The sequence below is a fragment of the Tauraco erythrolophus genome, chromosome 10, assembly GCF_009769465.1.
Source record: "Tauraco erythrolophus isolate bTauEry1 chromosome 10, bTauEry1.pri, whole genome shotgun sequence".
Lineage (NCBI taxonomy): Eukaryota > Metazoa > Chordata > Aves > Musophagiformes > Musophagidae > Tauraco > Tauraco erythrolophus.
Genome location: NC_141474.1, coordinates 10,734,046 through 10,756,761, shown reverse-complemented (window position 1 = coordinate 10,756,761; position 22,716 = coordinate 10,734,046). Strand labels below are relative to the sequence as shown.

General features: G+C 42.8%; 1 protein-coding gene across 2 annotated transcripts in view; it reads right to left on the bottom strand.

Annotated features, from left to right (window-relative positions):
* Positions 1 to 21,271, bottom strand: part of NEK7 (NIMA related kinase 7) — a 73,218-nt gene extending 51,947 nt beyond the window's left edge. The window contains exons 1-2 of one of the 2 annotated variants that reach the window (XM_086617193.1): positions 21,237 to 21,271; positions 4,085 to 4,169 (exon numbers count right to left, since the gene is read on the bottom strand). In XM_086617193.1, the coding sequence (XP_086473319.1) occupies positions 4,085 to 4,141 (57 nt within the window). In that variant the 5' untranslated portion in view covers positions 4,142 to 4,169; positions 21,237 to 21,271. Of the gene's footprint in view, positions 1 to 4,084; positions 4,170 to 10,878; positions 10,978 to 21,236 lie in introns of those variants that run through there. The other variant, XM_086617192.1, reaches the window with a different exon arrangement.
* Positions 21,272 to 22,716: the final 1,445 nt, after the last annotated feature.

The window sequence follows — 22,716 nt, the reverse complement described above, 5'->3', positions numbered from 1 at the left end:
TCTGTCCCCAGCTTTCTTACAAGCCCCCTGTAAGTACTGAAAGGCCACAATAAGGTCTGCCCGGAGCCTTCTGTTCTCCAGGCTGAACAACCCCAACTCTCTCAGCCTGTCTTCACAGGAGACATGCTCCAGCCCTCAAATCATTTCTGTGGCCCTCCTCTGGAACTGATCCAACAGGTCCATGTCTTTCCTGTCTGAGGACCTCAGACCCAGACACAGTACTCCACATGGAGTGGAGTGAAGGGGCAGAATCATCTCCCTCAACGTGCTGGCCACACTTCTTTTGAGGCAGCTCAGGATACAGTTGGCCTTCTAGGCTGCAAGTGCACACTGCCGACTCATGTGCAGCTTTTCATCCACCAGTACCCCTAAGTCCTTCTCCTCAAGGCTGCTCTCAATCCTTTCATCTCCCAGCCTGTATTGATACCGGTGACTGCCCCGACTCATGTGCAGGACCTTCCACTTGGCCTTCTTGAACCTCATGGAAAGCATTTGAATGAAACAGAAAACAAAATGTTTCACTACCTAAGTCTATTGTGCGCACACTGAATACTGCACAGAGCTCTGACTCCTCATTTTGAGAGAAAAACAGAGGAATTAGAAAACAAAGGACGGATGAGAAATGCTGAGCAGAGATTTGCAATGTCTTCTGTAAAAGAAGAGAGTTGATAAACTATTGTTCTTCAGCTTGGGGGGCGGGGGGAGGGTAAAAAAAAAAACAGTAAGGAATACAATAATGCTGCCTTTGGTTTATCAGGTCTAGTGATAGCAATATTTTTCTCTCTTCAGATGCTAAAAAGCTCCCATTCTGCTCTTGAGGAAGTTCTAGAATTTGAAGTCTACTGTATCAGACTACTAATCCATATTCTTCTATCTTCTTGCATAATCCTTTTTATAATATGCAAGAGGTTTGGGAATACTTAGATATCTGCACTTTCAAAATGTCCTTGTGATGTAATGAAGTACAGTGTTTTAACTTTGTAGATACCTGATTATGACAGAGATTTCAGGCACTTAATTCCAAATAGAAAATGAGCTTCTAATGACACAAAGTCTAGTAGGAGGCCAGTAACTAGCCGTGTACCTCAGGAGTTAATACTGGGTCCAATCCTGCTCCACATCTTCATTAATTATCTGGATGATAGGGCAAAGTGCAACCTCAGCAAGTTTGCTGATAACTGAGGAATAGCTGATGCACCAGAGGGTCATGCTGCCACCCAAAGGGACCTCGACAGGATGGAGAAACGGGCTGACGGGAGCCTCATGCAGTTCAACACAGGGAAGTGCAGAGCCCTGCACCTGGGCAGAAATAACGCCATGCATCACCGCATGCTGGGCACTGAGCTGCTCGAAAACAGCTTTGCAAGCCAGACCCTGGGGGTTCTGGTGGACATCAAGCTGAACTTCAGCCAGCAACACGCCCTTGCAGCAAACATGGTGAACAGCATCCTGGGCTGCGTTAGAAGCAGTGTTATCAGCTGGCTGAGGGAGGTGATGCTTCCCCTCTACTCAGCACTGGTGAGGCCATACCCAGAGTACTATGTCCACTTCTGGGCCATCCATCCATAGACATATCGGAATCCAGCAAAGGGCCATTAAAAATCAGGGCACCAGAGCATCTGTCACATGAGGAAAGGCTGAGAGTGCTGGGAACGTTCAGCCTAGAGAAGGTTCAGGGGGGATCTCTTCAATGTGTACAAATACTTGAAGAGACGGTGTTAAAAAGAGAGCCAGGCTCTCTTCAAGTGGTGGCCAGTGACAGGACAAGAGGCAATGGGCACAGACAAACACAGGAGGTTTTGTCTGAACACTTTCTCACTGTGAGGGTGACTGGGCACTGGCACAGGTTGCCCAGGAAGGCTGTAGAGTTTCCATCCTTGGAGATACTCAAAAGTAGTCTGGATGTGGTCCTGAGAAACCTGCTCTGGGAGACCCTGCTTGAGCAGAGGGCTGATGACCTCCAGAGTTTCTTTCCAACCTCAATCATTCTGTGATTTTGTGAAATGGTGTTTTCAGACTAATTGGGACTGAATCATTTTACAGTTTGGCTAAATATTCTCATGCTCCTCAACAAGAATTTTCAGTGATTAGCGTAATTTAATTAGCTGTGATCATCAGCATGTATTTATACAATATAATGACCTAGAGCATTAGAAGAGATTCACAGGTTTACCAAAACCTGACACAATTCTTCATAAATCATTACCTCACCTTTTGCTTAGAACATGCTGTAGTTTCAATTCTAGTTCTTGCTTCTCCTAAATGTATCAGCAATTAGTACAGTAACCTCTTTTCATTACTAATTTTCACCATAAGCATGCTCCATTAGCAGAGAAATCCGTAAGAATTAAAGTATGTATCTGGCTCACAGGAAAAACAATTTGGATTAACAAGACAAGATCATCACTGAATGATTATTTTAATATTACTCTGGCAATATGACTATTAGAGCATGCTTGCTCCCCTTCACTCTTCATCCCTTGAAATGCAAAACAGTCAATATTCTGATACAGGTCTAGCTCAGATTCACAAACCCAAAACCTTTCGTCTCAAGAAAAAACCAAATCACAAAAATCATGCTTAGTGCAATTTACACAGTAATTGATTTTAAAAAAGAATAATGAGACATAGATTATGAAAATGCTTGATGGTTAACCAAAGGTGAGGACCAACATCAGCTTTTTGTTCTGTAGAAAGTGTCTAGTTGATTACAGCAGTATTGCTTTTCGGCATCCTTAGTTTACCACAGAGGAAACTGGATACGTGTAGGTGAGGCATATTACGTCGAACAGTAAAACCAGAAGCATATTTTACTAATATGAATTCATAAACTGAATTTGTATGTTAGAGTAAAATTCCTAAAATCGAAACAGCCCTCAAAAGGTTGATTCTGTGAATCAGAAACAAGTATTCAAATACTCAGAAGACAGATGAGAAAATAAGAAACCTGTTTGTAGTCAGCAAACAGAAAACATGGGAAGGCTTCCCAGAAATACAGCAACCTTAATCAGCTGTGTTCTGTTTTCTCTTTAGCCAGAAAAATAAAAACTGTAACTATAATGAGGATCCTTTATGATATTCATAATAAGAATTTTAAGTTGTTTTTTGTTTGTTTTGAGATTACAAATGTATTTCCTCAAAATATCTGTATGCATAGCTATACATTCATCTTAAATTTCTAACTTTTTTGCATTGGTATAAACACATTGGTATAAATGCTATTAAATCCAGATTTTTTTGTTATCACAATGCTGTAATAGAAACACTGGAGCTAAGGAAAGCTGGTTATTGTAAATTTACTAAGTTTCATGAACTAGAATTCACTTTAGTTTTTGTAAAAGAAAGGGTACAAATTGCCCTATCATCTACACTGTTAACAAGAAAACTTACAAAATTTAGGTTTAGGTTTTTGCTTTGTAAAGAACTGTCCAGCTTTTACTTTGGAACGGTCATTGCAACAAATATTTTTAAGGTATTCCTCTACATGATCTTGCACTCCCGTCCAAGAATTACCTCTTAAAAATGTCAAAAAGCAATATCCCAATATTATTTATCAGATAATCTTTATCCTTTGTTTCACACCATTAACACATATCCAAAGACTACATTTCTTATGCATCTTCTTTCTAACAAAACTACAGATACTGGGAAGTTCTCTTGCCTGGTTTCAACAGATAGTGGCACTAATTCACATAGTATCACCATCAGCAGCTGTAAGAAGTGAAAGTTGAAGGTAACACTCAAATAAATATGGTAATTCTGACACAATTTTGAAACATACAGTGTTTAACAGCTCACCATTTCTCATGAAAACAACTGCCTTCATCTTTGCTTCCTACTCCCACTCCAACTTCAAACCCTCAAAGCTGGTGAAGCAGTAGGAGGTAAAAATGAAAAGTAATTATTTTCTATAAAATATAGGACATATTCAGTTAACTTCAAGATCACCAGAACACATTCTATCTGTTTACAGTTTCTTTGTCCTCACAAGAAATAAAGTCTTCTAATTTCTCTCTTTTTCTATTGAAGAAACAATAGCATCCGCTCTTGATTAACTGGGGTTTTTTTAAAAAAAAAAAAATACCTGTGGCTGAAATGGTGGAGCAGTAGGCCCCTGCATGCCTTGCGACTGTTCATCCATTCTATCACATAAAAGCGTCCCCTATGTCCTGAAAAGAGAAATATAGTTATTACACTGTAATTCAATTGTATTTATGATCAATGAACATCAGCAGAGGAACTGAAGAATTCATTTTCTCATTCGCATGCTTGAGTTACTAACATTTAACTATTCCAGCCCTACACTATTTTGGGAAGGAAGCTTTCTTATGTTTAGCTGTTCTATAAAATGAAATAAACCATTATACACATGTGAATTTATTATTAAAAGATGGGCATTAAACTACTTGAGCCAGACAAGTGGCTCTGATAAAAGCTGTATCATGCCAGTATTCTTCAGAGGCACCACTTTACATAGGCGTCTGCTGGCCAGTATCTTAGACCTACGGGCAGCATGGGAAATCATACATCATCAGAAGAGTTATAACTGCTGCATGCATACTGTTTGTGTTGCATCAATTTATCTGTAGAATTTAGTGAGTATGCAAGAGTAGCTCCATCTAAACAGAAAAAAGCTAAACACACACAGGCATTACATTCTGACAAGCTGTTAAGGGGGCTTTGAGATACGCTGCAAGGAGCTCAGCCTCTGCTCCCAACTATGAACCTCTAATATCCCATCAGTAAGATAGGAGGAAAGATGACTGCCAAGTTCCCAAGATAGAGATATAAGGTTGCGATCGATAACAAGGGTTGCAAAATGTGCAGAATCATTATTAGGAAGAACAGAAGAGACAACAATGCAAATGCTCATGAAGCTTTTTTCTCAGCTAAGTAAATACTGTCTCAGGCTACACGACACTTCATTGAGGGGGAGCAGGTGCAGCACCCAGTTTTACTGGTGCCTATGGGGGCCATCTCTATTCAGAGGAAGACGACAGAAAGTCCACTGTCATCTCTGAATGAAAACAATGAAATAAACTTTTATACAAAAAGGAGCCAAGCCCTGAACAACTTTTTCATCACACACACATGAAGTGCCTCTGTCTATTACCTGGACAAACCTGCCAAGGCCTTCAGAGGAACAGAAGTCATGTGTCTGACTAGAAAACTCTTGGTTTTCAATTATTTATTTACTTCTTCTTTTCTGCTCTAAATATCCAAAGTTCTAGAGATGGTTTAACAAAACACTGTTCTGATATCTCCTAATTTTTAACATTAGGAAATTTCCTATGAGAAATACATTCAGATAAATAAAAAAAAATACTTCAAATACTACAAACATGTCCTTCTGCACTGAGATACTCATGTTGCACAAACCTTTCTTTAGAATGAGCATGTAAACATTTCTCAAATAGCGTTTAACTTCAGCATGAAAGCATACAGTCTATCTCTGTTGAAACACACAAAAACAATCTTCCTAGGAATTTCTTCAGAGAATATTAAAAAGGTTAGAAATAACTCTCAACAGAAAGTAGCAAACCTTAGAAATGTTCAAAGCCTATTGCAAAGTATTTGAGAAGCTCTAACAAATAGCTTGTGTTCACAGTACTGTTGTCACTCTTACAGCATCATTATGATAACGCTTCTAACAGACAAAATAACCACAAGGCAGCTTTCTAAAGTTTCTCAATATACTGCCCTAGCGTACTAAGCAGTGGATTGGATGCACAAAATAAATCATTAGCAATTTGCTTTCACTCCCCCGTTTAAAGCAATCATCCTATGCTATTCCAGTACCATCAGCTATTTGTGACACCAAACTGCAGTCATCTTCCAGAGCAACTACAGATCCCCACTGTTCTGCCTTCCTGTCCTCAGTACTCCTGTATAAAGCATACAGGTCAGGACTTTGTTGTTTTGCCTGAGTATCAGCTGTAATTAATCCAAAGATAAGAGATACAAAAAAGCCATTTCAGGCAAGTCAAGAGAAAAAAAAAAAAATCAATTATCAAACTGAAGTGAGAGGCAGAGAACAGGAGGTCGGAATTCCAAAGATTTCTAAGACTGTCAGAATGAGCGTGGCGAGAAAGGGGGGAACAGCTAGCAGATACATGCTGCACGCCACTGGCTAGGCAATCTTCTAGCCAGCCCTAGGACACCAACATTGGCAGCTCTTGCAAGTTCTACATCATCTCCCATACAACTTCCCTACTAAGGCAAGAAATCATAGCAAAAGCACTGAAAATGAAACTGTTGTCATAAAACTGCACCTAAATTCTCCAGTTTGATTCACGGGTTTATGCAGCTGTGACAAATTCTGGAGGAGGAATGCATGGCAATCTTAAGGAATCTTCTGCTAATTTCTTGCCGTAGAGATCTTTCTATCACTGTCAAGAATTTTTTTCTGAAATGTTATTTTGAAAAGTCTCTATAAGAATTTATAAGAATAAAAAACAATGCTTTTTGATAGCATCAATATTTCTACTTAAAGTTTTGCAGTGTTTTACTAATATGTTTACATATTGAAGACTGTTGATCACGTAATGCACCAATAGATAATTCCTATGGGTCACAAACACTTGTTTCAAAAATCCCCAGGGAAAGCAAGTAAATTAAAAACTCTCTATCCTCTATTTTTATTTCTTTTTTTTTCCTATTTTTTATTCTTTTTTTTCTATTTTATTTTTATTTCTTTTTTATTTACTCTTCCGGTACTTAAAAGGGGCCTACAGGAAAGCTGGAGGGGGACTTTTTACAAGGGTGTATAATGAAAAGACAAGGGGCAATGGATTTAAACTGAAAGAGGATAGATTTAGATTGGATATAGGGAAGAAATTTTTCACTCTGAGGGTGGTGAGGCACTGGAACGGGTTGCTCAGAGAAGTTGTAGATGCCCCATCCCTGGAAGTGTTCAAGGCCAGGTTAGATGAGGCATTGAGCAACCTGGTGTAGTGGAGGGTTTCCCTGCCCATGGCAGGGGGGTTGGAACTAGATTATCTTTGAGGTCCCTTCCAACCCAAACCACTCTGTGATTGCAGACATTTATCCAAGACAAATGAAATTTAAGCTGAAACATTTATATGATACATGTTGATTCAGGAACTGTACAACTCATTCTGTCTTTTCTGAATGGTCAGAGGCACTGACTGGAAATGTTTGGGAATTGGTACCTTTTTTTTTTTTAATTTAGGAAAAGAGTAGAAACTGGAGAAGTCACGTCATTACCACTGTCAGTAGCTCTGCCCTCTGTGGCTGGTTTTCATAACAAAAGCAGGCAAACTAAAGAGGTAACAAATGTTCTACCTAGGAAGCATGGAAGATTTATTAACTTGTAGATTTGTTGTTGTTTTTGCAGAGGAAAGGCAAAGATTGGTATTTTCAGTCCATATATGGAAGTTCTTTTATTTTGTGTAACTTGTTTTTGTCTTTGAAGACTGCATGATAGATTCACATTTTAGAGTAATTTGGCATTTTGATCATACAAAATGCCAAGAATGCAAAAAAATGCCAAGGATGCAAAATGAATCTTTTGTACTGTTTGTCAACATAAGCAAGAATTAGATTTTGCTGCTTGAAGACTGTTTGCACAGCGAGGCATGCCTTTCACCCTGATAATAAAATCCTCAGGTCAAAACATACTGGTATAATATTTAACATCTTTAAATTTAAATTGGGGCAATATTATCACTCTTCCAAAGACCGTTTTCAAGTTCTAATTTATGGTGAAAAGACACTAAAAATACTGCCAAAAAGTCACCGCTTGTTTAAAATTGAAAAGTGAATACAAAACACATCTAAATGTGACATGTCTATCGCCTCTTTAAACAAGATACAATGACCTTCTGCAAATTCATCACCACTATATACATTGGTTCATGGAAAACAAATAACAGCTGAAGTGAGAGGCAAGCCAACTATATCACCACCACCCAAAACTTCCAAAGTGCCAAAATTAACTGATGTTTTTAAACACTCTCACACTTATGCAGAAGGAAAGGACGACTTGCCTTCTTCACCGCATTACTTGCAAAGACAGGAACAATGAAAGACTCTGAATCATTTATCTTGCAAAGATTACTTTGATCATTTTGAAAATTAAAATCATTTGGACTCAGACCAACCTGTACACAATAGCGATCACAGGAACACAAGCATTGTCCTGGTTTTAGCTGGGACAGTTAGCTCTTCTTTTTAGCAGCTAGAAGAGCTCCGTGTTTTGGTTTTACTCAGAGGCTCGCTCTGAGAAGAATGCTGACAGCAAGTCGATGTTTGTGGTTGGATGTGAAACTCCAAGGACTTTTCAGTGTGCCAGAGTGCAGGAGCACGGCGGCATAAGGGGGGAGCATAGTTAGGACAAGGGGGACACGATTCCCCTTGTGATTTGTGGTGGAACTTAAGATTGAGGGCCAAACTGGCCAATTAGTATTCCATATCATGCAGCGTCATGCCCAGTATAAAAGTGAGGGTCAACCAGTCAGAAGGGGTTTGGCGCTTTGGCTCTTTCGCCACTTTTGCTCTTTTGCGCTTGCTGCGCTGTTGCTCTATTGTTTTTCTTTCTTTTTCTCTCTCTCCCAGTACTCCCACTCTCAGAGTACTCTCTCTCTCTCTCTCTCTCTCTCTCTCTCTCTGCCCCTCTCTATTTCGGGGCCTCGCGTTCGTCCAGGATTGCAGCTTCGGGACGAGACGGGCTTCGCATACGAGGGGGTGGTGAGCATCTACACTGTGTATTAAATCATCTGTATTAAATTGTTCTTATCTCAACCCACGAGTATCCCATTTATCCTTTAATTCTCTCCTTCATCCCTGGGGCTGGGGGAGGGTGAGTCAACGACTGGGGGGGCGGTTTGGTTGCCCGAGCGGCCTAACCCACAACAAGCATATCCACTAAATCTTATACTCCAGTTATGGTTGCTAACACTTTGCAAGTACGAGGAGACTTTTGGTTAACAACCTATATTTTAAATCTTTGTCTTTTTCAGTTGATTGAAACAGCAGGTGGCACCTACACATAAAGCATGCAGGACGAAGTACCTGGGGGTACAGACAAGACCAATTTTTCATTCGAAATTGCAACTGCATCGCAATTTGTCTGACACTATTTATTCCACGTACTGAGTCCACAAGACAGGAACTCAAGTCCTTACCAGTAAGTTAGACTATCAAACTGCAACTGCCTGAACAGAGAACACCTTCTCCTTCCTTCATACACAGACCTTGCTGTCCTTATTCGTTTCCATAGTGGCCACCTGTCAAAGCTCTCGGATACCTGCCTGCACATCCAAAGATCATGCAAAGACACAAAGTAGGCCTAAATGCAAGGGCACATTCCTACACCACAACAGAAGCTCACATGCCACAATCAGCACTCAGCTTTCCAGGTGGTTCCCACCAGCCTGCTAGAGGAGAGGTGAGACTAACCACAACTGTTAGTGAAATCAGAGCAGAGGACCTACACCTGAACAGGAATCAGAGTTCATCATTGACATTTCACTGGAATATATTTTAAAGTAGTATTTTTTAAAAGAAAAAAAAAAAAAAGAAGATACCTAGGAAAAACTTGAAATCCTTGTGAATTTTAAGTCTTTATAAACATGATCAAATAATTTCAGGAGAAGCAGCTTAAACGCACTGCCTAATCACATGAAACATGCTTTTTAAATACTAGTTTCATAGCTCAAAGTCCATAAACCATTCACGCTGAAATACATTTCACGGTATTCAGGCAATAATGTTATGGCTTTAACAGACCGCAGCTCTACAACAACAAACAACTACAATGCTTTCCTGTAGAAAACATCATTAATAGTCTCAATGACACATGGTGCCCATTAGCTACCTGCCGTATACCTGTTTGTTAATTGTGGATCTTAAGCGGGGATATTCAATAATTAATGTCAAAGAAGAAACGGCTACACTTTTTTTGTAAAAAAGTATATGCCTAAAAGTATATTCAGAGTGGTAAAGTTCTGCTGAGAATCTGAAAACCTGTGTCTTCTTTTCTGCACAATACAGATGTAACTACTCCACATAATTGCTAACACTGAGAAACCTGAAGTTACGCTGTTCACAAGGTGCTGATCAGGCACACGGTCACTTCAGTTGCTGTTCACAGAGGACGGAATGTACTATGTTTACTTCGGGATTACACCATTAAATAAGGCAGGTATTTTTAGTTTTTACTATAACCATTATTTTAGTTAGGTTACAGCCCAGACTCTTGAGAAACAACTATCCATTTAACACCCTAATACTCATTATTTTTGGTGTTAGATTCTCCAGTATCTAACATGGATTTAAAATGACAAATTTTAGATTCCTAAACTTTTCAACTATCTTTACTAATTAAATTCAAAGATCAGGATCATCCTCAGCAGAGGGAAAAAAAATCAATACATATTAATACTAGTTTCCATATAAGTGTACAGGCTAAAGGAATATTCCCATTTGCTTACACCACATAAGCAGCTCTCCAAAAGCACAATTTAAACCTGGGTCGAATATTCAAATAGTCACCTTTCCTGAAATTAAAAAAAAAAACGAAAACATGCTCTGGAAACAAGGGCTTAGATTTCCAAATGCCTTTCTAGATAACCAAAACACAACTACTCAAACCACCACACCAGTGTTAATGCCAGCAGTTTATGTCAGGGAGCCCAAGCACACCAGTCCAACTCCAGCTGTGCTCTCCATCACCTGGAGAGCCACACTGACCTAAGCACAACCCTCAGCTCCTAGATCAAAGCCACAAACCTTTTGGGAGGAGACAAACTTTAGACCCAGCACTAACAACTTGGCCCTTAAGCTTGACGCAAGCAGGTTAAGAAACAGGCGTCCTACTGGTTTATAGAACAAACTGCCTTAGCAGTCATTCTTTACCTGTTTAAGGCAAAAGGTTGGTCACTTGGAGGGTACTGGCTGGTCAAAACTGGCCCACACTTCTTCAGGTCACAAGATCTTCAGATCTTCACTGATCAACCCTCTTCAGCACCCACTCACTGCTGGCACCCAGGAGGCAGGTTGCAGTTTACTAATTTTCAAAGTGATTTTAAAAGCAGTGGCTCAGGATGCACATGGGGAAGATCCTGGATGAAGCAAAAGAATGTCGGCAGCTGTAAACCAAGCATCCCGACTTTATCATTCATGTTATGTTAAACGACAGCACAGCTAGAGTTTTCCAAAGAAATGGGAAGTCGGAAGTCATGTCCAATAAAGCAAACCAACTTAGAACATAAATCTATCATAATTCTTTAACATTAAAATGTAATTTTTTTCCTGGAGCTCTGCATAAATCACTGAACAGGAGAAACACATACATTTGATGTCCTAATAGAAACATTTTACTTGCAGAGTGAAAGTCATGTCAGTTTCACAGATAATATTTTCAGTGCATCCCTAAAGCCCAGGAAATACTTAGAAAACAACAGCCCTCACACAGTACTCCAAAAGCAGCTCTCAGAACACTGACATGTCCAAAGCCTTTACACATTTCCTGTATCTGAATATCTCAAAAAAAAAAAAAAAAACCAAACACAAGAAAACCAACACCCTCAGCAGTTTACTTAAAACTTTGCTCTCTTACTTCAAATTGGTTTTGCTGCAGTTTCCTCCACACACCAGAACGCAATCAGAAAGATGAAACTCAACTGGGTTGTAGTTCGCAAGCTAAAATACATTTCAAGAAGCTATTCAACACCTTTATACCACTGGCACTCCAAACTCAGTATTTAATATGGGTATATTTAACACAAGTAGCACGAGATTCTAATTGGGGAAAAAAAAAAAAAAACAACAACAAACTTCCCAATAATAGGAATGACAGCATAGGACATACAGTGTCTTTTTGGTAAATTATTCCTGACTAACACAGACCATTAAAATGAAACCTGGTTAAATACACCCACATTACTATGCCACACACTCATAAAGTTACACACTCAGCTTAAAGACAGCATTAGAAGCGACGAAATAATGATGAAACACTTTGAATATTTAAAAATAATAGCCAGTCAACGCCTTTCCATTAACTATCATGATATGTGACTGATCATGTTGCTCTCATGAGATCCCACCTAGAGTACTCCGTTCAGCTCTGGGGCCTCCAACTGAAGAAGTACACGGAGCTGTTGCAGCAGGTCCAGAGGAGGGCCATGAAGATCAGAGGGCTGGAGCACCTCTCCTAAGAAAACAGGCTGAGAAAGTTGGGGCTGTTCAGCCTGGAGAAGGGAAGGCTCCGGGGTGATCTTATTGCAGCCTTCCAGTACCTAAAGAGGGCCTACAGGAAAGCTGGAGAGGGACTTTTTACAAGGGCGTGTAGTGACAGGGCAAGGGGCAATGGATTTAAACTGAAAGAAGGCAGATTTAGGTTAGATGTAAAGAAGAAATTCTTCACTGTGAGGGTGGTGAGGTACCGGAACAGGTTGTCCAGAGAAGCTGGGGATGCCCCATCCCTGGAAGTGTTCAAGGCCAGGTTGGATGGGGCTTTGAGCAACCTGGTGTAGTGGAGGGTTTCCCTGCACATGGCAGGGGGTTGGAACTAGACGATTTTTAAGGTCCTTTCCAACCCAAACCATTCTATGCTCCTGCCCAGTCAACGTCGTCTATTTCTCAAAAATACTAAACTTTTTATCAGTCTGCTGTTAATCACAAATTACAAGAAACATACAATCCACAATGCAAAGTTGTCAATAAAATATTACAGTGAGTTATTCAATTTATAGTGTAATGTAATGTTGCTGATTATTTAAACTACTCATTCATTCAATGAACACGTACTTGATATATGCCAAATAATTACCACGCTAGTTTATTTTTCTCACTCCACGAACAGCTAAGTTAGATATATGCATTAATAAAGCAAAATGCATCCAAGCTGACACTCACTTGAACTCCACCAAAGCAATCAAGACCTTAATTGGCAAGGGATAAAGCAAACTCAAGACTGGAAGACCAAGTTAATCATTAGCACAGTAAAATATGTAATTTATCCCAAGTAGCATACATACATATATACATAAACATTTTGTATATGCATAATAACATAGAAATATGCACATATATACCTGTGTCTATGCATATTTATAGATTATGCATACACACCTACATGTGTGTACACACAAAATATTTACTATTAGCTGACAATGGTAAAAATGAAATATTTGCTTTACATTGTGAAGAAAAGAAAAGTCTTCTAAAATGCGAAACTTACATACTCATTTGTACAATTGTCTGCAGAAGCATCCACACAGAAGAGTTGCGTTTGCAACTTTTAAAGCACTGAGAGTGATTGAATATAGATGCATATACAGAAGTAGGATTAGCCTTCATTTTAGAATCACAGAATCATTTAGGTTAGAAAAGACCTTTAAGATCATCGAGTTCAACCATTAACTTAGCACTTCGAAGTCCACCACTAAACCATGTCCCTAAGTGCTACATCTACACATCTTTTAAATACCTCCAGGGATAGTGTCCTAACCACTTCCCTGGGCAGCCTGTTCCAGTGCTTGATAACCCTTTCAGTGAAAAAATTTTTCCTAATATCCAATCTAAATGTCCCCCAGTGTCACTTGAGGCCATTTCCTCTTGTCCTACCACTTTTTACTTGGGAGAAGAGACTGAAACCCACCTTGCTACAACCTCCTTCAGGTAATTGTAGAGAGCAATAAAGTCTCTCCTCAGCCTCCTTTTCTCCAGGCCAAACTCCAATTCCCTCAGCCACTACTCATGAGACTTGTTCTCCAGACCCTTCACCACCTTTGTTGCCCTTCTGCGGACATGCTCCAGCACCTCAATGTTTTCCTTGTAGTGAAGGGCCCAAAACTGAACTCAGTTTTCAAGGTGTGGCCTCACCAGTGCTGAGGAGGACGATCACCTCCCCAGTCCTGCTGGGCACACTATTTCTGATACCAGCCAGGATGTTACTGGCCTTCTTGGCCACTTGGACACACTGCTGGCTCATATTCAGCCAACTGTCAACCAACCCTGGTCCTTTTATGCTGGGCAACTTTCCAGCCACTCTTCCCCAAGCCTGTAGTGCTGCATGGGGTTGTTGTGACCCACGTGCAGGACCTGGCACTTGGCCTCAGCCCATCAATCCAGCCTGTCCAGATCCCTCTGTAGAGCTTTTCTACCCTCTAGCAGATCAACACCCCTGTCCAACTTAGTGTCACCTGCAAACCTACTGAGGGTGCATTCAATCCCCTCGTCCAGATCATTGATAAAGATATTAAACAGAACTGGCCCCAATATTGAGCCCTGAGGAACATCACTTGTTTCCAGCTGCCAACTTAACTCCCTTCACCACCAATCTTTAGGGCTGGCTATCCAGCCAGGTTTTTACCCAGTGAAGCTCATACCCATCCAAGCCATGAGCAGCCATTTCCTCCAGGTGAACACTGGGGGAAACTGCATCAAAGGCTTTACTAAAGTCTAGGTAGACAACACCCACAGCCTTTCCCTTGTCACCTTGTCATAGAAGGAGATTAAGTTGAAAGGCAGGTCTTGCTTGACTATAAATCCATCCTGACTGGGCCTGATCACCTGGCACCTGGACTGTTTAGAAACAGCTTCTAAAAGTCTTTTATTTTTTAATATACTACCAGATCAATACTCCACGCACAATGGCAGGACATTCCTCTTCTCTGTAGGGACAGCCTCGACTGTGGACAACACAAATTCTCAGCTCTTTTTAATCTACAAGTAGCTATCATCTATCCATATGGAAATAACTAATACTAAATTCTTCAGCAAATTTAGATCCAAATTCCCTCCCCATGGGTGGTGGAGACAGAAGCCAAAACATGCAGTTAAGCTAATTTAAGGGCTTTAGCAAGAGCAGAAGTAACTATACACAAACAAAATCTACTTACAAAAAAGTAAGGGATTATGCTAAGAGTTCATATGCAAGTTTCTCATCCATTCATTCCAATTTATCAGGCATGTTTTCATCCCAAGCCTGAAAAGACACATGCCAGTCACTGCCATTCCCCAGCTATTAAGAGTTTGTTCTCTGTCAGTGCTGTCTGAATAGAAGATGAAAGTCCAAGCTCTCTTGCTTCACAAGTCCACTTCACTTCCTCTTCATTCATTTGCACAATTTAAAAAGTTATCTTTTGTTTACTTCTCTCTCTCCATTTCAATTATGTCACTCAAGTAGATTGCTTATCTTGTGAGGTGCTCCCAAAGGGTTGTACATGCACTGACTTGCCCTTTTTTGAACCACTTGTTTGTTATTTATAGGAACTGAAGAAAAAACAGGAACTGCTCGGGCAGCAGGCTTCTACATTTTCATTTAGCTTCTATTCACCTGGAAACAAATTTCGTAACTCCTTTCTTCATGCTGAATAGTCAGTTATAAAGGACATAGGTGGATCATGATCATGTCACAGTGAAGTTTTGCAGTGAATTAAGTATCGTACCTAATCACGATAATAGCAAGAAAGCAAATCCTCAGCCCACACCACACTCCATTGTGCTACTGCCTCTGTAAGGATGTGGTTCTAAGACAGTATGAACCGAGTATGTGATGCTGCTGCTTCCCCTGCCTTCAGCCACATCTCCAGACCCTCTTCCTTCCAGTGAGGAAGTTACCTAACCAGACTCCTGGTTAGGTAACTCAAACTAGCCGAAAACTAATCTTGACAAAAAGTCACATTTCCCAGTTCAGTTTCCCAGATTGTTCCATTGCAGAGACAAGGACAGAACTGTGATGGCAAAAGGGAGAGGGGAAGACATAACTGGGGGTAGAGCAGCCTTAACTTAGATCTGTTAAATCTATTGTTAAATTACATCTCTAAAATGAAATTATACAAGCCAATCTAAGACCTCAGTGACACCAAAGGTCTTGCTTCTCTCCCTTTCTCTGCCACATGATCCTGCGTAGCCACCTGAAACTCTTGGACCTTTTGCTTAGCTGATTCAATTCCCTAACGCAGCTGGGGTTTATGTTCTGCAAGCAGTGAGCTGAATCATATGGGAGCCTGTTGAGTGCCAGAGAAAAAGTAAGTAGGGGAAGTTCAAAGATGGAAGAGGTAGGAAGAGGACTGTAGAAGAATCAGAATATCGCCCTTCTGGGAACAGAGCACCAGTACATTAGCTCACCACATTTTATTTTACTTCATCCTCAGGTAGGGATGCCAACTTAAAATAGCTATGACAGGAAGGCAAAAGCCAGCACAGAGAAAAAGCAATTTATTCAACACCAAGCCCAGACTTTTGTCAACAAAATACTGAATGTGAAACTAGAAACAGGAAACAAAATAAATGGAAGGAGAATAAACTACGGTAACCTGTCGAATTGAAAAAAAAAAAAAAAAAAAGACTTTCAGAGAAAGGAGGCTAAGACATGATTTGGAAATCTTTACAATTCCAAAACATCACAACTCCAGCATACACAGAGGGAGAATAGGAGACCTTTCCCTAACGAAGGGATGGTTTTAAATGTATCTGTAAAAATAAGTTATTCATAAAGACATGCTGAAGACTCACTAAAAGCACAAATAGCTGAGCTTCACACAAGACTTTAAAAAGATGCAGGACAAATTAAAAGGCTGAAAGCATTGTCAGATAAACCTGTTATTGCTAGGCATAGTGGAAAAAAAACCCAGTTTGGAAGGCTGGCTGCATACAACTGTGCCACAACCATGGCTAATAATGTTCACGCTGCAACAAGTGAAGTAGAACACATTTAACAATAAATTCCACATAATCCTTAAAGAAACGTCTAAATATCTTAGAAACCAGTGCAAGACAACACCTTGTGATGTTAGAACACATTCGCAAGCTGAAAAAATGTATCTGTAGTATATAGTTTAAAATCTGTGCCACCCTAAAGATATTGAAATGAATGAAGCACTATACAGAATCAGAAAATAAATACCAGCCATATTATTAGGCTTTCTAACTAGCATTCCCTTTGAATCCTGAAACCACACACGACAGCAGTGAGTAATCCAGGATCCCTGGGTACAGGAGCAAAGCAGGTAGCAGCCAGCACACTCACTTCAGAAGCAGGCCAACGCTCAAGTTCCCAATTGTTTCTATATTTTACATTAAACCACCACTGGCTAAAACACGCAAGATCCATTCCTGGTTCTGGAGTATCCTCAATGACTAGCTGCACATTAAGTGCTCTGTTTGCAGGCTGCTTGCTGCTCCTCTCCTGAAGTCCTACTTATCTCCATGAACTTCACAAGCAGCTCACGTACCTAACACACAGTTCTGAATTTCAGTCAGGGCAAGTACTGGAAGTTCACTGCTGCAAAGACAACTCCTTTTTTGGACCTGCTCTCAGATGAGAATGAAAAGGGTACAGAAGAAGGGCCTCTACAGGACAGAATGCTACACATTTTCTCACCACAAGTTTTTACTTATTTTAGAATTAATTTTAAGTTCACCTGTGATATTTTTCCCTTCCAGCTTTCGAGGAATCAATAATTTTGTGAACTTTGCGCACTGATGACAGAAGATTAAAATGAACTGAAAAAGACTGGTTCATCAACACTTCACAGCACCTAACTCAAACCTCTCTCAAAGATTTCAGCAAGGATCTAATCTACAAGCTTTACATGTACTTTTACGACATTATAAATTAGTTAATCTGATCCAACACTGATCTATCTATTAAATAAGATAGCAATAATTTTGTTATAAATCATTCCAAGCAGATTAAAGCAAAGAGGCTTGAATGCAAACTCCCAAATGCCAGATGATGCAAACAGTCTATTCACTTTGTCACCTATAATCAACAGTGAGAAGTCTCTACTATCACAAGATTAGCTACGTGCAATTGGGTTTTAACATGATTGTTCATAGTATTTCTTACAAATTCCTCTTTTGAATGCCTTGTTTAAAATTTTATAACAAATTCCCTTACATAAGCATGTGTTCTGTTTGCCCAACAGGGAATAACGGCACTTGAAATATACTGTGTATTTTCTAGCTACAGAAATCAAGACTGAATCACAGTTATGCTTCACATGCCAGAGACAAAAACGCTCAGGTTTACCCTCATCAGAGAAGCAACTCATCTTAATAGCATTGCTTCTCTTCAGCTTTTTTAACTAACCTGACAGGAAGAATCCTTTTAATACTTACTAAAAAGGAAACAGGTAGCGATGTGGTACTTCACTCTAGGGCTGAGTTCCTTCCCATGTGCCTGGGGCAGGGGCGTCAAACGGTGATAAATACAGCAAATCAGTGCTCTAAATCACCACTTTGGTATTTTGGTCAGTTATTTCCATCTCTGTTGTAAATCACATGGAACGTAGCTAAACCGAACAAATTTTCTGGAAATTAGTCAGTTAACTCCTATGACTATTCATAGTATTAACTTGCACAAGATAACCATAATCCACATCACTCCTAAGCACTAGCCCTCAGGAATCAGGAGGGATTTTTTGATAAGTCCCCCCAAAAAAAAAATTATCCCTTGGAGGTAGAGAAGAAGTTATTGCAGTTTGACTTTCAAGGTAATGCGAACTCATCCATTCAGCACAGATGTCTGGAACAACGCCAAACTTCAGAAGGCAACAAGGCATCGATGGTGATAGAACTAAATGCAGGATATTATACTAAGTTTGTTAAACATGGGAGGTTTTTTGCACACATGAACAAACTGCCTCACCAATTTGTCTCTGTGGACAAATATACTGGACTGGCTATGTTTTGTGCAACCGAGCTCAACTCTGTTGCACAAAAAAGGTACGGGTGGGCTATATGGCTCGATCTCACAATTCAGAAGATACCAAAGGTCACAGTAAACTGAGCAACCGTCTCTTGTGCTCTTATTTTTCATCTGAGTTTCTCATACACTTACAGGCCTTCAGATGAACTCTTAGATTTTTTTTCTTCTTCAGAAACAAGCTTTTATGGTGGCGATGAGATTCTACTTGTCTAATTCTTTTAGACTCCCAAAGGCACTGTGTAAATCAATCAAAAAAAGATTTTTGTCCACTAGAATTCCTTGATTTGTTCTCAAATTTTTTTTTTTACTCCAATGACTATTCGGTATGTTGAATACAAGATACCTACGACAAAGGCAGCATCTCTATCCCTACAGGGAAAACCTCGAAGTGTGCTTTAACAAGACATCTACCCAAACATCAGATATTTATAAACGTAGTGTCTTCATGTTTTTAAATTAAAGAACAGGTGTTCTTAATATATTATTTCCTCCGGTACAAAAAAAGGAAAAAACAAACAACAAAACAAACAAACAAACCAGGAGGGCTTCAAGTTCTTATTTTAAAGCTGTTGGACATGCTTGTAAGTTTCCCTCTTTCCACAACACAAAACATTTGCGTAAGTTTTTCACAGCCCAGGAACTAATGACTGTTTTCTACCGCATTTAATCCCTCTCAAGACAGGCTGAGTCCAAAAATTTCTACAGCACTGCAACACTGAACTGTCTCCTACACAGCCCTGAAAGTGAAATATTTTTAAACTTCATTCTTCCTAATTTAACAGAGCTGCAAATATCCACTTGACATCTAATCATCCAAAGCATCTATCTTACAGATTAAGATAGCACTCACTGTAATTTCTGCACCTCGAGCTTGTAATACAGCTTTATAAAGGAAATATATCCAGTACATTCAGTAAAATTACTATGTGTGTGACCCTCCCTGAGGAGCGATGCTGCCATTGAAATCTGAGAAAACAGTGCTATCACCTCAAAGGTGACAAAACTTTACCTCAATGGTGCAGGAAGTGAAAAACTTTATGATAGTTTTTTCCAGCATCAAGCATTAAATATTTGTGTGATTTAATGCACAGACACCTCATCATCTTTTATCAGAAGTAGGTTTAACATCCTAAATACTTTTATCATGCAAGATGCAATGCTGCTCACGAAATCCAGAGCAGAAAAAAGCACATTCCACTCAAAGAACAATACTCAGAACTTCAGAATCCTAAAGCCAAGCAGGTATGGTTCTCACGGACACAAAACGGAACTCAGGGCCAGCGCTCTTGTAACCGAGATCAGGCGCTACACAAGATAGACAAGCGGGGCGGGGGTGGGGGAGAAAAAGAGAACACCGCAAGAGACGGAGGATGCCTGGCTTCCAGCGCTTCCCACTAGGCCTCAGCTCTTCACAGCCTCGCACAGCCACCGGCGCCGCCGCCATCCGGGAGCCTGACGCACCGGTGAAGAAAGGCAAACCCGGCAGCCACGGAGGCTGGTACGCGCAGAGACGAGAAAAGGCTGGCACCTGCGAGAGGGGCCCTCACGGCCGGGCACCCCCTAGACCCTCCTGCAGCCCCGGGCGCTGCTGGTGCAGGGCCGCGGCGGCTCCCCGCAGCCGGCGGAGCGGCCCGGGCAGCAAGAGCGGGGCAGGGCGGCAGCGGCCCGGGAAGCAGGAGCCGGGCAGTGGGGCAGGCTCCTGCCTGCCACGAGGCTCTCTCCACTCCCTGCCCCGGCCATGGCTCCCAGTGACGGTGCTGGTTTTACTCAGCGCTGTGTGACACCCTCCAGCCGGGGCCCATCAGCTGCCCCGGGAGCATCTGCCTGACACCAGCTTCCCAGGTGAGACGGGAAGCTGCGGAGCCTGGAGCAAACCAGCTGGAAACAACGGAAAACATCACGGACAGATGCTCCACTTGCTGTACTAACCCCAAGAGCCCAGCCAGGGGCAAAGGCACGGGGGGCCGCGTGGAGCGGCACGGAGGCACGGCCGCAGGCAGCCCGAGGCGCGCCGAGGTGGCCGCGCCGCCGCCGGCAGGGTCTCCGGCCGCCCGCTCGCCTCTCGGCGGAGGCAGCCGTGCTCCGCAGCGGGGCCGGCCGCCGGCCCGAACCACCACAGCAGCCGCTTCCCCAACCGCCAGCACAACGCCCCGGCGCCCCCGCAGCAGCCTGCCCTGCCCTGCCCCGCAAGCCGCGGGGCGCCGGGCTGGTGGCGATGCCCTCCCGCGAGGCGCAGGCACTGCCGCGGCTCGCCAGGGCCGGCCGCGGCCCATCCCGCCCCCCCAACGCGGCGCAAAAAGTTTCTCACTTCCAAACCCACACCGCTCCCTCCCGCTGCGGCGGGCGGAGCGGCAGCTGCTGCGCCCAATGGCACTGTGACTGAGAGGCCCGGCGACCAATGGGAGGAGGAGAGAGGCGGGACCCTCGGCGGCCGTCCGCCCGGAGCGGCGGGGGGGAGCGCCTCCAGGAGAGCGGGCACGGCCGCCGGGACGCCCGGCACGGCCCCGGTCCCACGCCGCCCGCTCGGCGGCCCTGCTACCGCCCCGCTCACCGGGAAGCCTGGCTCCACCTTCTCCTGGCGCAGGGGCTCGGAACCGGCCTCCTCTCCTCCCCGGCTTCTCTGTCGCCTCCCGGCCGGGCCGGAGCTGGCCGCGGGCGCCTAGCGGGGCTCCTGGCGGGCGGCTCGGGCACCCGCGGCGGCCCCGACCTCTTCTCCGCCCCCTGCTGCTCCTGCCGGGCCCGTAAACATCCCGGCAATCCCCGAGGAGGGAGGCGGAGCGGCCGCCGGGCCCCGCCTCGCACCGCCGCCCCACTGCCGGCCCGAGGCGTGGGGTCTGCCGGCGCTGCGGGCTGCTTCTCTTTCCCGGGCCCGCGCCCCGCTGCCCGCCGGAGGGAGCGCGGCACCGGCAGAAGTTTCCGTCGGGCGCTGAGCAGCCGGGACCCCGCTGCGCTCCGCCCCGCGGGGGTGGCCGGCGGTGCCGCGCACGGCGCTGTCCCGGAACGGCAACGCTCCGGCCGAGGGCTTGGCCGGCAACCAGCCGATAAAGCCAGCGAGCCGCCAGCGGCCCGGAGCGCCGGCCGGCTCCCTGCCGCTCTGCGTGCGGGGCAATTTGCAGCTCGTTTGAGAATTTCTTGGCTTGTGAATGTTTTGAGACAGGGACCATTCATCTGATGCATGTTTATACTGTCAAGCACAATGGGGCCTTCATCCACTCTGGCCGTGCCGGCGCTGCGGCAGCACAGCCATTGGGGAAAGCGCAGCGCTCCCCTGGCAGACCCAGAAGTGTACGGGAGCACGAGGAATACAAACTCGGGGCCCCTGGAAACCAGACTGGTTCTTCTGCAGTTCAGTGAACAGCACAGGTCTAAGGCCTTGGCCCAGTCCGCTTTGGAAAACGCCGCGTGTCAAACAACAGACTTCTCATTTTGTATACAAATCTTGCTACTCCATCTACAAGACATTAGGTATTGGCTGAGTATACCGGCTGAAACTGACTCGCACTCCTTTGTGCTATTCTTGGAGAAATGAAAGTGACAGAAACAAAAAAGACTAGGCTCGATGAGTCCTGTCCCACCAGCTTCTACTTTTGCAACAACAATTCCAGAATACTACTATTTTTCAGGTTCCTGAAAGTTTAGCTTGCTTCAGGATGAGGAAAAGCAATTAACTTCACAGAACAGAGATGTTAAGAACTGATGATGGGGAAAAGGGATGAAAGCTAACCACAATTTCCCCAGTAAAGTTACATATTATTGCGATCAAATGGCTTCTTCCTCAGGTGTGGAAACCCTCTGGAAAAGAGCGATGTCTGGTACTCCAGTGAGAAAACAGTAATTTAAAACTGTCTTGAATCAGATGTACTTTATTTTTTCCAAAGCAAAGTCTCAGTTCTCATAAGGGTTGAGCTGTGGGTTTTTTTCCTTGTAACAGATAACGTTATCCTCGATTTAAGACTCTTGCAGAATAAGTAGGAAATGGGCCAGCGTGTCTGGGAAATATCTATTCACCTCCCTCTGTACACACTTATACT